At 39.2% G+C, this 16,004-nt stretch overlaps 1 protein-coding gene across 5 annotated transcripts in view; it reads left to right on the top strand.

Annotated features, from left to right (window-relative positions):
- PRORP (protein only RNase P catalytic subunit) overlaps window positions 1-16,004 on the top strand; it is a 157,943-nt gene that overhangs the window by 55,991 nt on the left and 85,948 nt on the right. For 3 of the 5 annotated variants that reach the window (XM_055291517.2, XM_063645924.1, XM_063645925.1), the window contains one exon: window positions 5,309-5,416. The exons of the other annotated variants lie outside the window; for them this stretch is intronic. In XM_055291517.2, the coding sequence (XP_055147492.1) occupies window positions 5,309-5,416 (108 nt within the window). The remainder of the gene's footprint in view (window positions 1-5,308; window positions 5,417-16,004) is intronic. 5 annotated transcript variants of the gene reach the window in all.

Raw genomic sequence — 16,004 nt, 5'->3', positions numbered from 1 at the left:
GTAAAAGTGTTCCTATTTCTCCACATCCTCTCCAGCACCTGTTGTTTCCTGACTTTTTAATGATGGCCATTCTAACTGGTGTGATTTTGATTTGCATTTCTCTGATGGCCAGTAATGATGAGCATTTTTTCATGTGTCTGTTGGCTGCATAAATGTCTTCTTTTGAGAAGTGTCTGTTCATATCCTTCCCCCACTTTTTGATGGGGTTGTTTTTTTCTTGTAAACTTGTTTGAGTTCTTTGTAGATTCTGGATATTAGCCCTTTGTCAGATGAGTAGATTGCAAAAATTCTCTCCCATTCTATAGGTTGCCTGTTCACTCTGATGGTAGTTTCTTTTGCTGTGCAGAAGCTCTTTAGTTTAATTAGATCCCATTTGTCAATTTTGGCTTTTGTTGCCGCTGCTTTTGGTGTTTTAGACATGAAGTCGTTGCCCACACCTATGTCCTGAATGGTATTGCCTAGGTTTTCTTCTAGGGTCTTTATGGTTTTAGGTCTAACATGTAAGTCTTTAATCCATCTTGAATTAATTTTTGTATAAGGTGTAAGGAAGGGATCCAGTTTCAGCTTTCTACATATGGCTAGCCAGTTTTCCCAGCACCATTTATTAAATAGGGAATCCTTTCCCCATTTCTTGTTTTTGTCAGGTTTGTCAAAGATCAGATGGTTGTAGATGTGCGGTATTATTTCTGAGGGCTCTGTTCTGTTTCATTGGTCTATATCTCTGTTTTGGTACCAGTACCATGCTGTTTTGGTTACTGTAGCCTTGTAGTATAGTTTGAAGTCAGGTAGCGTGATGCCTCCAGCTTTGTTCTTTTGACTTAGGATTGTCTTGGCAATGCGGGCTCTTTTTTGGTTCCATATGAACTTTAAAGTAGTTTTTTCCAATTCTATGAAGAAAGTCATTGGTAGCTTGATGGGGATGGCATTGAATCTATAAATTACCTTGGGCAGTATGGCCATTTTCACGATACTGATTCTTCCTATCCATGAGCATGGAATGTTCTTCCATTTGTTTGTGTCCTTTTTTATTTTGTTGAGCAGTGGTTTGTAGTTCTCCTTGAAGAGGTCCTTCACATCCCTTGTAAGTTGGGTTCCTAGGTATTTTATTCTCTTAGTAGCAATTGTGAATGGGAGTTCACTCATGATTTGGCTCTCTGTTTGTCTGTTATTGGTGTATAAGAATGCTTGTGATTTTTGCACATTGATTTTGTATCCTGAGACTTTGCTGAAGTTGCTTATCAGCTTAAGGAGATTTTGGGCTGAGACGATGGCGTTTTCTAAATATACAATCATGTCATCTGCAAACAGGGACAATTTGACTTCTTCTTTTCCTAATTGAATACCCTTTATTTCTTTCTCCTGCCTGATTGCCCTGGCCAGAACTTCCAACACTATGTTGAATAGGAGTGGTGAGAGAGGGCATCCCTGTCTTGTGCCAGTTTTCAAAGGGAATGCTTCCAGTTTTTGCCCATTCAATATGATATTGGCTGTGGGTTTGTCGTAGATAGCTCTTATTATTTTGAGATACGTCCCATCAATACCTAATTTATTGAGAGTTTTTAGCATGAATGTTGAATTTTGTCAAAGGCCTTTTCTGCATCTGTTGAGATAATCATGTGGTTTTGTTTTTGGTTCTGTTTATATGCTGGATTACATTTATTGATTTGCGTATGTTGAACCAGCCTTGCATGCCAGGGATGAAGCCCACTTGATCATGGTGGATAAGCTTTTTGATGTGCCGCTGGATTCGGTTTGCCAGTATTTTATTAGGGATTTTTGCATTGATGTTCATCAGGGATATTGGTCTAAAATTCCCTTTTTTTTGTTGTATCTCTGTCAGGCTTTGGTATCAGGGTGATGTTGGCCTCATAAAATGAGTTAGGGAGGATTCCCTCTTCTTCTATTAATTGGAATAGTTTCAAAAGAAATGGTACCAGCTCCTCCTTGTACCTCTGGTAGAATTCGGCTGTGAATCCATCTGGTCCTGGACTTTTTTTGGTTTGTAAGCTATTAATTATTGCTTCAATTTCATAGCCTGTTATTGGTCTATTCAGAGATTCAACTTCTTCCTGGTTTAGTCTTGAGAGGGTGTATGTGTCCGGGAATTTATCCATTTCTTCTAGATTTTCTAGTTTATTTGCGTAGAGATGTGTATAGTATTCTCTGATGGTAGTTTGTATTTCTGTAGGATTGGTGGTGATATCCCCTTTATCATTTTTTATTGTGTCTATTTGATTCTTCTCTCTTTTCTTCTTTATTAGTCTTTCTAGCGGTCTATCAATTTTGTTGATCTTTTCAAAAAACCAGCTCCTAGATTCATTGATTTGTTTTGAAGGGTTTTTTGTGTCTCTATCTCCTTCAGTTCTGCGCTGATCTTAGTTATTTCTTGCCTTCTGCTAGCTTTTGAATGTGTTTACTCTTGCTTCTCTAGTTCTTTTGATTGTGATGTTAGGGTATCGATTTTAGATCTTTCCTACTTTCTCTTGTGGGCATTTAGTGCTGTAAATTTCCCTCTACACACTGCTTTGAATGTGTCCCCGAGATTCTGGTATGTTGTGTCTTTGTTCTCATTGGTTTCAAAGTACATTTTTATTTCTGCCTTCATTTTGTTATGTACCCAGTAGTCATTCAGGAGCAGGTTGTTCAGTTTCCATGTAGTTGAGCGGTTTTGAGTGAGTTTCTTAATCCTGAGTTCTAGTTTGATTGCACTGTGGTCTGAGAGAGTTTGTTATAATTTCTGTTCTTTTACATTTGCTGAGGAGTGCTTTACTTCCAACTATGTGGTCAATTTTGGAATAAGTGTGATGTGGTGCTGAGAAGAATGTAAACTCTGTTGATTTGGGGTGGAGAGTTCTGTAGATGTTTATTAGGTCTGCTTGGTGCAGAGCTAAGTTCAATTCCTGGATATCCTTTTTAACTTTCTGTCTCGTTGATCTGTGCAATGTTGACAGTGGGGTGTTAAAGTCTCCCATTATTATTATGTGGGTGTCTAAGTCTCTTTGTAAGTGTCTAAGGACTTGCTTTATGAATCTGGGTGCTCCTGTATTGGATGCATATATATTTAGGATAGTTAGCTCTTCTTGTTGAATTGATCCCTTTACTTACCATTATGTAATGGCCTTCTTCATCTCTTTTGATCTTTGTTGGTTCAACATCGGTTTTATCAGAGACTAGTATTGCAACGTCTGCCTTTTTTTGTTTTCCATTTGCTTGGTAGATCTTCCTCCATCCCTTTATTTTGAGTCCATGTGTGTCTCTGCACGTGAGATGGGTCTCCTGAATACAGCACACTGATGGGTCTTGACTCTTTATCCAGTTTGCCAGACTGTGTCTTTTAATTGGAGCATTTAGCCCATTTACATTTAAGGTTAATATTGTCATGTGTGAAATTGATCCTGTCATTGTGATGTTAGCTGGTTATTTTGCTCATTAGTTGATGCCGTTTCTTCCTAGCATTGATGGTCTTTACGTTTTGGCATGTTTTTGCAGTGGCTGGTACCGGTTGTTCCTTTCCATGTTTAGTGCTTACTTCAGAAGCTCTTTTAGGGCAGGCCTGGTGGTGACAAAATCTCTCAGCATTTGCTTGTCTGTAAAGGATTTTATTTCTCCTTAACTTATGAAGCTTAGTTGGGCTGGATAGGAAATTCTGGGTTGAGAATTCTTTTCTTTAAGAATGTTGAATATTGGCCCCCACTCTCTTGTGGCTTGTAGAGTTTCTGCCGAGAGATCCGCTGTTAGTCTGATGGGCTTCCCTTTGTGGGTAACCTGACCTTTCTCTCTGGCTACCCTTAACATTTTTTCCTTCATTTCAACTTTGGTGAATCTGACAATTATGTGTCTTGGAGTTGCTCTTCTTGAGGAGTATCTTTGTGGCGTTCTCTGTATTTCCTGAATTTGAATGTTGGCCTGCCTTGCTAGGTTGGGGAAGTTCTCTTGGATAGTATCCTGCAGAGTGTTTTCTAACTTGGTTCCATTCTCCCTGTCACTTTCAGGTACACCAGTCAGACGTAGATTTGGTCATTTCACATAGTCCCATATTTCTTGGAGGCTTTGTTCGTTTCTTTTTCCTCTTTTTTCTCTAAACGTCTCTTCTTGCTTCATTTCATTCATTTCATCTTCTATCACTGATACCCTTTCTTCCAGTTGATTGAATCGGTTACTAAAGCTTGTGCATTCATCACGTAGTTCTCATGCCGTGGTTTTCAGCTCCATCAGGTCCTTTAAGGACTTCTCTACACTGGTTATTCTAGTTAGCCATTCGCCTAATCTTTTTTTCAAGGTTTTTAGCTTCTTTGCAATGGGTTCGAACTTCCTTCTTTAGCTTGGAGAAGTTTGATCATCTGAAGCCTTCTTCTCTCAACTCGTCAAAGTCATTGTCAAAGCTTTGTTCCATTGCTGGCGAGGAGCTGCGTTCCTTTGGAGGGGGAGAGGTGCTCTGATTTTTAGAATTTTCAGCTTTTCTGCTCTGTTTTTTCCCCATCGTTATGGTTTTATCTACCTTTAGTCTTTGATGATAGTGATGTACAGATGGGATTTTGGTGTGGATGTCCTTTCTGTTTGTTAATTTTCCTTTTAACAGTCAGGACCCTCAGCTGCAGGTCTGTGCTGGAGGTCCACTCCAGACCCTGTTTGCCTGGGTATCAGCAGCGGAGGCTGCAGAACAGCGAATACTGCTGAATAGCCAATGTTGCTGCCTGATTGTTCCTCTGGAAGCTTCATCTCAGAGGGGTACCCGGCCGTGTGAGGTGTCAGTCTGCCCCTACTGGGGGGTGCCTCCCAGTTAGGCTACTCGGGCATCAGGGACCCACTTGGGGAGGCAGTCTGTCCATTCTCAGATCTCAAACTCCGTGCTGGGAGAACCACTACTCTCTTCAAAGCTCAGTTGGAAGTACAGAAATCACCGGTCTTCTGCATCACTCATGCTGGGAGCTGTGGACTGGAGCTGTTCCTATTCGGCCATCTTGGAACTGCCAGTTCATTCTTATCATAACTATCATGTGGGTTAATTTAGAAGTCTAGATAGGCCAGCTGCAGATCAAATGAAATTACATATGAAAGTGCTTTGTGAAATATAAAGCACTATGAGATTATAAAGTGTATTGGATAATTGTATGCAGTTGCATCCATTAGACTGGCTTTTTCAGATTTCATTTTTAGAATATCTGTGTGTGTGTGTGTGTGTGTGTGTGTATTTTTAAGGGATAAATATTTTGAATTATCAAAACAATAATAAAGATCACTGCAGTGTGTTTATAATAAAGTCCTTACTGTGTTCTTATTAATGTTTTGTCTGACTTTTCTTTATTAGGAACTTAAGAGATTTGAGAACTTCATAAAATCTTGTCCTCCTTTTGATATTGTCATTGATGGTCTCAATGTTGCCAAAATGTTTCCTAAAGCTCGTGAATCTCAATTTGTAAGTATAAGTTTTACTTTGTTATTCCACATCTCTAGAAATATTTATTGTACCCATTTATGACCTTCTTGGGGCTCTTAGCTCCTCAGTTTTTCTTCCTCTAAAACTAAGGTCTTCAGGGTGCCACAGTGACCAACTGCATGCTCCCCTAAGATTTACTATTTTCTTTTTTTTTTTTTTTTTTGAGACGGAGTCTCACTCTGTCGCCCAGGCTGGAGTGCAGTGGCGCAATCTCGGCTCACTGCAAGCTCCGCCTCCTGGGTTCATGCCATTCTCCTGCCTCAGCCTCTCCGAGTAGCTGGGACTACAGGCGCCCGCCACCACGCCCGGCTAATTTTTTGTATTTTTAGTAGAGACGGGGTTTCACCGTGGTCTCGATCTTCTGACCTCGTGATCCACGTGCCTCGGCCTCCCAAAATGCTGGGATTACAAGCGTGAGCCACCACGCCTGGCCGAGGTTTACTATTTTCATCACTAATAAGTTGCTCTTTAAGGCTGGGAGAAAGCGATTAAAAGTGAGGAATTAAAAGAAAGATTGCAATACAGGGCCAGATTTTCCTGTTTCGTGTAACCTTTAGCTAACCTTCTCCTGGGTCTCTGCTTTTTCTTTGGGGTCACTCTGTCATTTCCCTGTGGGTCATATCCTTATATTTGAAAATTATCAATATACAATATCAAGAGATATTAATCACTCATTACTCACATTTGTTTTTTCCAAACATAGTATGTTCATAAATTAACCTAAGCAGTTTTTTTCTATATGGTAGCCATTTGTCAATTTATAAATGCCCTATGAGTTTCTAATAAGAATATCATTTTTCATAGCTGCAATTAACAGTTACTTTAATCTCTGTTTTGTAGATTAAAAAATTGAGGCTAATTTTGCATAGTAAATCTATAGAAAACAGTCATAACATCAAAATTAGATTGTAGAGAGCTCCTGGGTTTCAGACTTGTGGCTCTTATCATTGGCAATCTATAGCCGTTCATCTGTAATTAAACTGTGTCTTAAAAATTGCTGCCACTGTCTAGGCACAGTGGCTCACGCCTGTAATCGCAGCACTTTGGGAGGCCAAGGTGGGCGGATCACCTGAGGTCAGGTGTTCAAGACCAGCCTGGCTAACATGGTGAAACCCTGTCTCTACTAAAAATACAAAAATTAGTTGGGCGTAGTGGCATGTGCCTGTAATCCCAGCTGCTCGGGAGGCAGAGGCAGGAGAATTGCTTGAACCTGGGAGGCGGAGGTTGCAGTGAGCCGAGATCGTGCCATTGCTCTCCAGCCTGGGCAACAAGAGCAAAACTCTGTCTCAAAAAAAAAAAAAAAAAAAAAAAAAGTGATGATAAAAGGAGTAGTAAAATACATATGTATTATTTTTATATTTGAAATTGAAGCATATATAAAACTGAAGAACCCTAATCAGAAGAATAGAGAAATTTGCTAGACAGTAAAAAACAAAACAAAACTAAACTAAAAAACATAAACACTGTTAAAAGACAACAAACTGCAAAATGTAGGACAAGCATGGTGGGTCAGGCCTGCAATCCCAGCACTTTGGGAGGCCGAGGCGGGCAGATCGCCTGAGGTCAGGAGTTCGAGACCAGCCTGGCTAACATGGTGAAACCCCATCTCTACTAACAATACAGAAAAATTAGCCGGGTATGATGGTGCACACCTGTAGTCCCAGCTACTTGGGAGGCTGAGGCAGGAGAATTGCTTGAACCCGGAAGGCGGTGGTTTCAGTGAGCTGAGATCATGTCACTGCACTCTAGCCTGGGCAACAGAACAAGACTCCATCTCAAAAAATAAAAAGTAAATAAAATGTTTACAATATGTTGCAAAGAGCAAATTTCCTCACTGTATCAGGACTCTTATAAGCCTATAAGAAAGAGATGAACCGACTGGGCACGGTGGCTCACGCCTGTAATCCCAGCACTTTGGGAGGCCAAGGCGGGTGGATCACCTGAGGTCAGTAGTTGAAGACCAGCCTGGCCAACATGGTGAAACCCCATCTCTACTAAAAATGCAAAAATTAGCCGGGTGTGGTGGCAGGTGCCTGTAATCCCAGCTACTTGGGAGGCTGAGTCAAGAGAATTGCTTGAACCTGGGAGGTGGAGGTTGCAGTGAGCTGAGATCTTGCCATTGCACTCCAGCCTGGGCAACAGAGTGAGACTCCATCTCAAAAACAAAAAAGAAAAAGATGAATGAACCATGCAGTGGAACAGTGGTTTAATTTTACTCATATTTATAGATACACAGATTAAAATACTTATCTTCCAGATTGGTAAATCTTTAAAAGTTGGTAATATTCAGTGTTTAGAATAGTTTGAAAAGGTAGGAAGGATGATATCAGTGCGATATTTTTGGTGGATGATTTGTCTATGAATTTCATTATCTAAAATATTGAAATTCTACTTTTAGGAACTGACATAGTAACACTAGTACATAAAGAAATGTATTCAAATGTGTTCATTATTGCATTATTGGTAAGCAGAAAAATCTAAACAACCTAAATATCTATCAATCTAAAGCCTGATACATATTTAAATATTCATTTTTGTGAATAAGGTAAACCAATATGTGTTGCTGTGGAACAGTTGTCAGAATATAAGTGTAAGAAGCAAAATGAAAAACAACATGCTTAGAATTGCTCTACTTATATTAAAAACAAAGCAAAAAATTACCCATCTATAGATAAATGTTTGTTAGATAAGTTTGTATGTGTATGCCCAAAAAATTTCTAGAAGCTTAACACATACATATACACACACACACACACATGCACACACACACATGCACACACACACATGCACACACACACAATTTAACAGTATAGTTACCTTTGGGAGTTGGGGATAGAATACTGTACAAGAGAATTGAGAGGATTTCTGGTTTTTGTTTATGTTTTTTGAATTTTCTTTTACCATGAGTATATATTACTTTAAAATTTTAAAAATATCAGGAAAGGAAAAAAATTAAAAAGCATTCTTGGTAAATATCTTTAAATAATTTTATAATACTCTGTGTCTTATGGATGTACAATAATTTTTAAATCATTTACCTATTGTTAGACAAATGAGGCTTTCCATTTTTCACTACAATAGGTAATACTTGGAAGACAGCCTCTGTGCATGTTTCATAGGATGTCTTTGGAACAGATTTTGAGAAACCAGACTCTAGTCAAAGGGTATATATGTTTTTAAAGATCGCACTATATATTACCAAATTGCTTTCCAAAATGATTGTAGTAATTTATACTACCACCAAAAGTGTATAATGGTGCCTAAATATAACACATTTCTTTAAGGTTACTTATTACATGGTTGTTTCAGCCACTCACCTATCCCATGAGTCCACTAAGTGAAAAGGGCTGGATGGTTTTTTCCCCATTTTTTAGGTCAAACAGATTTTTTTTAATTGTGGGACAAACTTTAATGAAATAGTTCCAGAAAGGGAATATTCTTCATTGTCTTTTCTGTCTTCCTTATCTTTCTCTTAATACAATTACCTATAAGTGTACATAAAGGAAAAATTAGGAATTCAAAGTTCTATAAGTTTTAAGTTTTTTCCGTCTTTGAAGAGATTTCCAGATTTTTTGTCTGTGGAGTGATGTACATATTATTTATGCTCTTCCTATAAACTCTCTGCATTATACATTACACATTTTTCTCGGTCCTTTTACATTAATGGTTGATTATGTATCTAGTATTCATTCCCTGTAAGTTCATTAATGAGAAAATAACTTTTTTGCATTCATTGTTTAAGGAGTAGCACCATTATCACATATCTTGATCGCAGAGCCTATAGCTTAAGGGTGACAGAGATTAAGGAACTAAAAAAAGAAAGTTCGAGTTGTAAATGTATTTTATTTTCTCAATTTTCAGATGAATCTTTTTTATATTTTAATTTTTCTGAAGTCTATGTTATAATTGATGTCAGTAGAAACTTGCCAGCCACCATGTAGAGATTTATTGGTGACTATCATTGCCTGGGTGTGTACAAAATTAGCTATACATAGCATATGTCTATTCATCTGTTTGCCACCTCAGTTGAATTAGTTATATTCGTAGCTCCACATACTGTTACACTGTTTAATTTTAACCTAAATCTTTTTTTAAAAACTTTTATTTTAAGCTTGGGGGTACATGGGAAGGTTTGTTACATACATAAACATTTGTCAAGGGGGTTTGTTATACATATTATTTCATCACCCAGGTATTAAGCCCAGTACTCAATAGTTAATCTTTTCTGCTCCTCTCCCTTCTGCCACACTCCCCCCTCAAGTAGACGCCAGTGTCTGTTGTTTCTTTATTTGTGTTCATAAGCTTTTATAATTTAGTTCCCACTTATAAGTTAGAACATGTGGTATTTGGATTTCTGTTTCTGCATTAGTTTGCTAAGGATAATAGCCTCCATCTCCATCCATGTTCCTACAAAAGACATGATCTCGTTCTTTTTTTGGCTGCATAGTACTCCATGTTGTATATGTGCCACATTTTCTTTATCCAATCTGTCATTGATGGGCATTTAGGTTGATTCCATGTCTTTGCTATTGTTAATAGTACTGCAGTGAACATTCATGTGCGTGTGTTTTTATGGTAGAATGATTTCTACTCGTCTGGATATATACTCAGTAATGAGATTGCTGGGTTGAATGGTAGTTCTGCTTTTAGCACTTTGAGAAATTGCCATACTGCTTTCCACAATGGTTAAACTCATTTACACTCCCATCAACAGTGTATAAGTGTTCCCTTTTCTCTGCAACCTCACCAACATGTATTATTTTTTGACTTTTCAATAATAGCCATTCTGACTGGTGTGAAATGGTATCTCATTGTGGTTTTGATTTGCATTTCTCTAATGATCAGTGATATTGAGCTTTTTTTCATATGCTTGTTGGCCACATGTTTGTCTTCTTTTGTGAAGTTTCTGTTCATGTCTTTTGCCCACTTTTTAATGGGGTTGTTTTTCTCTTGTAAATTTGTAATTTTAACCTAAATCTTAACTTTAAATATTTGCCAAAGGTTTCCTGGCAATGTAATAAAAGACAGTGGAAGATGATGCTTTTCTGAGACTAAGGTACAGAATTTTAAAGCAAGAAGAGGTTGTTATGACTGATTTTTGCATTTTGAAAAGTTGCCACTGAGCCTGCAAACTTCCACCTGCCAATACCTTCCCATAGACATTCAAGCAAAGTTAACTAACTTCCAGAATGGCATAATTCAAAGAAAGGAAAAGCAATAATCAGATGTGAAATACAGGTAAACTCCAGTATTTTTCAACCTTAGTGTCATGCTGTTGGTCCTAAAAGTGTTATAAAAGTGAAGATGAATAGCACAGGCTCTAAGGAGAGTGGTGTGTAATATGTCAACATGAGGATGTACAGAACTATTATGGCCAAAAGTGATTTAGAACAGAACAGCCTTCAACTCAGATATGAAAGTGTATACTTACATGTTAATTGTGATTCCAAAACAAGATTATGGTATGGAACTATATGGATTAATGTACGATTTTTTTGGTTACTGAAATAGTATACTTTTTTGTTTGTTTTTTTTGCTTAAAAGTTATTTATTCCTAAATCAGTGTTTCATCTTACAGTTTCTGGCATCTTAATAATGAGGAAGTATGATTACAAGATGTGCTAAGTGGAACTGGGGACTATAAAGTCCCTGGGCTCAAGACACCCCCCCCCAACCTCAGCTTCCTGAGTAGCTGGGACTACAGGCACATGCCACCACGTCCAGCTAATTTTTTTTTTTTTTTTTTTTTTTTTTTTTTTGTGGAGACGGGGTTTTGTCATGTTGCCCGGGCTGGTCTTGAACTCCTGGGCTTAAGTGATCTGGCTGCTGTGGCCTCCGAAAGTGTTGGGATTACAGATATAAACCACCATGCCAGCTAGATTTTGCTTTTGGCACCATTGGAGACTTGGCCAAGTCATGTCTCAATTCTTTAATGGTTGTATTTTTTTTTCTTTTTTATTGAGAAATATAATATTTATATACCATAATATTCACCCTTTTAAAGTGTAAAATTCAGTGGTTTTTACTGTATTCACAGAGTTTTACAGTCATCACCACTATCCAGTTGCAGCACATTTTCATTTTTCTTGAAGAAACCTCATACCCATTAGCACTAACTCCCTATTTCTTCCTCCCATTGGTCCCTGGCAACCTCCTTTTTTCTTTCATTTTCTTTTTTTTTTTTTTTCTTTTGAGACAGGTACTTGTGTTGCCCAAGCTGGAGGGTAAGGGTGCAGTCATATCTCACTGCAGGCTTGACCTCCTGGGCTCAAGTGGTCCTCTGCCTCAGCCTTCCAAGTAGCTAGAACTGCAGGCACACACCACCAGACCCAGCTAATTTTATTATTATTTTTTTTTCCATTGAAACAGGGTCTCACTGTGTTGCTCAGGCTGGTCTTGAACTCCTGGCCTCAGGCAGTCCTCCCAAAGTGCTGGGATTACAGGTGTGAGCCACCATGTCTGGCCTTCTATCTTTTTGAATTTACCTATTCCAGACATTTCATGTTTTCACTTAGCATAGTGTTTCAAAGTTCATCCATTTTGTAGCAGGAATCAGTATTTCATTCCCTTTTATTGCCAAATCGTGTTCCATTGTATGGATATGCTACATTTTATTTATTCGTTCTGTAGTTGATGGACCTTTGGGTTGTTACCACTTCTTGGCTATCATGAGTAATGCTACTATGAACATTTGGGCACAAGTTTTTGTGTGGACATATGTTTTCATTTCTTTTGGCTATATACCTAGGAGTAGAATTGGTGGGTCATATGGTAACTCTGTGTTTAATCTTTTGAACTTCCCAACTGTTTTCCAAAGCAGGTGCACCATTTTGCATTCTCATCAGCTGTGTGTAAAGGTTCCAATGTCTCCACATCCTCACGAACACTTGTTATTTGTCTTTTTGATTATAGTCATCCTAGCAGGTGTGAAGTGCTATCTTTTTTTGTTTGTTTTGGTCATGTAAGAAATGCAGGACATGGTATATTGTAGTTTCTTTTTTTTTTTTTTTTTTTTTTTTTAGATGGAGTCTCACTGTCACCGAGGCTGGAGTGCAGTGGCACGATCTCAGCTCACTGCAACCTCTGCCTCCCAGGTTCAAGCAATTCTCGTGGCTCAGACTCCTGAGTCGCTGAGACTGCAGGCATGCACCACCATGCCTGGCTAATTTTTTTTTTTTTTTTTTTGTATTTTTAGTAGAGACGGGTTTTCACCATGTTGGCCAGGCTGGTCTCAAACTCCTGACCTCAGGTGATCTGCCTGCCTTGGCCTTCCAAAGTGCTGGGATTACAGGCATGAGCTACTGCACCTGGCCCAGTATCTTATAGTTTTGATTTGCATTTGTTAATGATGCATGATGTTGTATATCCTTTAATATATTTATTGGCCATTTGCATATCTTCTTTGAAGAAGAAATGTCTATTTCTTTTTTTTTTTTTTTTTTTTTTTTTTGAGACGGAGTCTTGCTTTGTCACCCAGGCTAGAGTGGTGCAGTGGCGCAATCTCAGTTCACTGCAACCTCCACCTCCCGGGTTCTAGCGATTCTCCTGCCTCAGCTTCCTGAGTAGCTGGGATTACAGGCACGTGCCATCATGCCTGGCTAATTTTTGTGTTTTTATTAGAGACAGGGTTTCACCATGTTGGTCAGGCTGGTCTTGAACGCCTGACCTCAGCCTCCCAAAGTGCTGGGCTTACAGGCGTGAGCTACCGTGCCTGGCCAGAAATGTCTATTTCTTTTCCCAGTTTTAATTGTTTTTTATTTTTATTGTTGAGGTGTAATTTTTTTTTTTTTTTTTGAGACAGAGTCTCGCCCTGTCGCCCAGGCTGGAGTGCAGTGGCATGATCTCGGCTCACTGCAACTTCCACCTCCTCGGTTCAAGCGATTCTGTGCCTCAGCCACCCAAGTAGCTGGGATTACGGGCATGCACCACCACACCTGGCTAATTTTTGTATTTTTGGTAGAGACGGGGTTTCACCATGTTGGTCAGGATGGTCTTGAACTCCTGACCTCGTGATCTGCCCGCCTCGGCCTCTCAAAGTGCTGGAATTACAGGTGTGAGCCATCACACCCAGCTGAGTTATAATTTTTAACTATGTACCAAATACTAGATCTTTATCAGATATATAATCTGTAAGTATTTTCTCCCAGGCTTTGGATTCTCTTTTCAGTGTTTTGATGATATCCTTTGAGGCATGGAAGTTTTAGTTTTGATGAAGTCCAATTTATTTTTTCTTTTGTTGCCTGTGCTTTTGGTGTCTAATCTAAGAAATCATTGCCTAGGGGCCGGGCGTGGTGGCTCACGCCTGTAATCCGAGAACTTTGGGAGGCCAAGGCAGGCGGATCATGAGGTCAAGAGATCGAGACCATCCTGGCCAACATGGTGAAACTCTGTCTCTACTAAAAATACAAAACTTAGCTGGGTGTGGTGGTGGGTGCCTGTAGTACCAGCTACTCGGGAGGCGGAGGTTGCAGTAAGCTGAGATCACGCCACTGCACTCCAGCCTTGCGACAGGGCAAGACTCTGTCTCAAAAAAAAAAAAAAAAAGAAAGAAAGAAAGAAAGAAAGTATTGCCTAATCCAAGGTCATGAAGATTAATGCCTATGTTTCTTCTAAGAGTTTTATAGTTTTAGTTCTTGTACTTACAGTGTTTGCATTGTTAGGGAAACAGTTCAATCTTGAGTACATGATAAACCAACATAATTTAGAATATAGCGAGATTAAAGGACTAACCTTCACCCTATTTATTTGTTTATCCTGTAAATCTAGGCAGACTAAGTCTTGCTACTTTTCTTGTAGATGTTTTTCAACTGTAAATTGTATTTTGCTTAAGGTATTTTTGTTGTTGTTTTTAGAGATGGGGTCTTGCCATGTTTTCCAGGCTAGTCTCAAACCCCTGGGCTCAAGGGATTCGCCTGCTTCAGCCTCCCAAAGTGCTGGAATTATGGGTGTGAGCCATGGTGCCCCACCTGCATAAAGTAATATATTTCTCTGGTTTCAAATTTTCAGAAAAAGAAAAATTCTGAGCTTTTTTTTTTTTTTTAAAGAAGAGGGAAGGATTCTGAGTGACTAGCAGATTGATTATATAGCCTGCATTTTAAGAAGAACAGTTATAGAAACTTGGCAGGGAATTATTAGGTTAATTCAATTACTGTTTCTTGAGCACCCGTTCCAAGCTAGATACTGTTTTAAGCTGTCAGGATATGACCATAAATCAATAACAGGAATGCTAGCCACGAGGTTAGGCTAATGGTTGTGTTATCTAAACAAGAAATGCATATTGTGTATACTGTTGTCTATTAACAATGATTCTTGTGTTCGTGCATGACTCTTTTCCTTAAAGATTTACTTGAATTGTCAGAATAGAAAATAATATTTACCCAAAATACATGAGATAATATTAAAAAAAAAATAAACATTGCAGGCTGGACATGGTGTCTCATGCCTGTAATTCCAGCACTTTGGGAGGCTGTGGCGGGTGGATCAAGAGGTGAGAAGTTCAAGACCAGCCTGGCCAAGATGCTGAAACCCTGTCTCTACTAAAAATACAAAAATTAGCTGGGTATGGTGGCACTTGCCTGTAATCTCAGCTACTCAGGAGACTGAGGCAGGAGAATCGCTTGAACCCGGCAGCAGAGGTTGCAGTGAGCTGAGATTGCGCCACTGCACTCCAGCCTGGGTGACAGAGTGAGACTCCATCTTAAAAAAGGCCAGGTGCAGTGTCTCATGCCTGTAATCCCAGCACGTTGGGAGGCCAAGGTGGGTGGATCATCTGAGGTCAGGAGTTCAAGACCAGCCTGGCCAACATTGCGAAACCCCATCTCTATTAAAAATACAAAATTAGCCGGGTGTGGTGGCGCATGCCTGTAATCCCAGCTACTTGGGAGGCTGAGGCAGGAGAATCGCTTGAACCCAAGAGGCAGAGGTTGCAGTGAGTCGAGATTGAGCCATTGCACTCCAGCCTGGGCAACAAGAGTGAAACTCTGTCTCAAAAAGAAAAAAGAAAAGTATTGCAAAATGGTTTAGTGACATTTAAATCTCCAGAATATGTTGTAATTTTGAAGAAACTATGACTTAATTTATTTTATTATTTATTTATTTTTATTTTTTTTGAGATGGAGTCTTGCTCTGTCACCCAGGCCGGAGTGCAGTGGCATGATCTTGGCTCACTGCAACCTCCACTTTCCGAGTTCAAGCAATTCTCCTGCCTCAGCCGCCTGAGTAGCTGGGATTACAGGCACGTGCCACCACGTCCAGCTAATTTTTGTATTTTTAGTAGAGGCGGGGTTTCACCATGTTGGCCAGGATGGTCTTGATCTCCTGACCTCCTGATCCTCCCGCTTGGCCTCCCTAAGTGCTGGGATTACAGGCGTGAGCCACCGCACCCGGCTGACTGTATTTAAAAGTATTAGTTATGGACCCTTATATACTACTTGAGTCAACTTTTATATAGCACTTGAACCAACATCTCTTCATCATAATCTGTTGCAAGATATTTTAGATTTTCTTGGATTGGATTTCTTTCTTTCTTTTTTAATTTAATAAACTTAATTTTCCTAGAGCAGTTTTA

This window comes from Symphalangus syndactylus, chromosome 9, assembly GCF_028878055.3.
Source record: "Symphalangus syndactylus isolate Jambi chromosome 9, NHGRI_mSymSyn1-v2.1_pri, whole genome shotgun sequence".
NCBI lineage: Eukaryota > Metazoa > Chordata > Mammalia > Primates > Hylobatidae > Symphalangus > Symphalangus syndactylus.
This window is presented reverse-complemented; position numbering and strand designations above follow the sequence as displayed.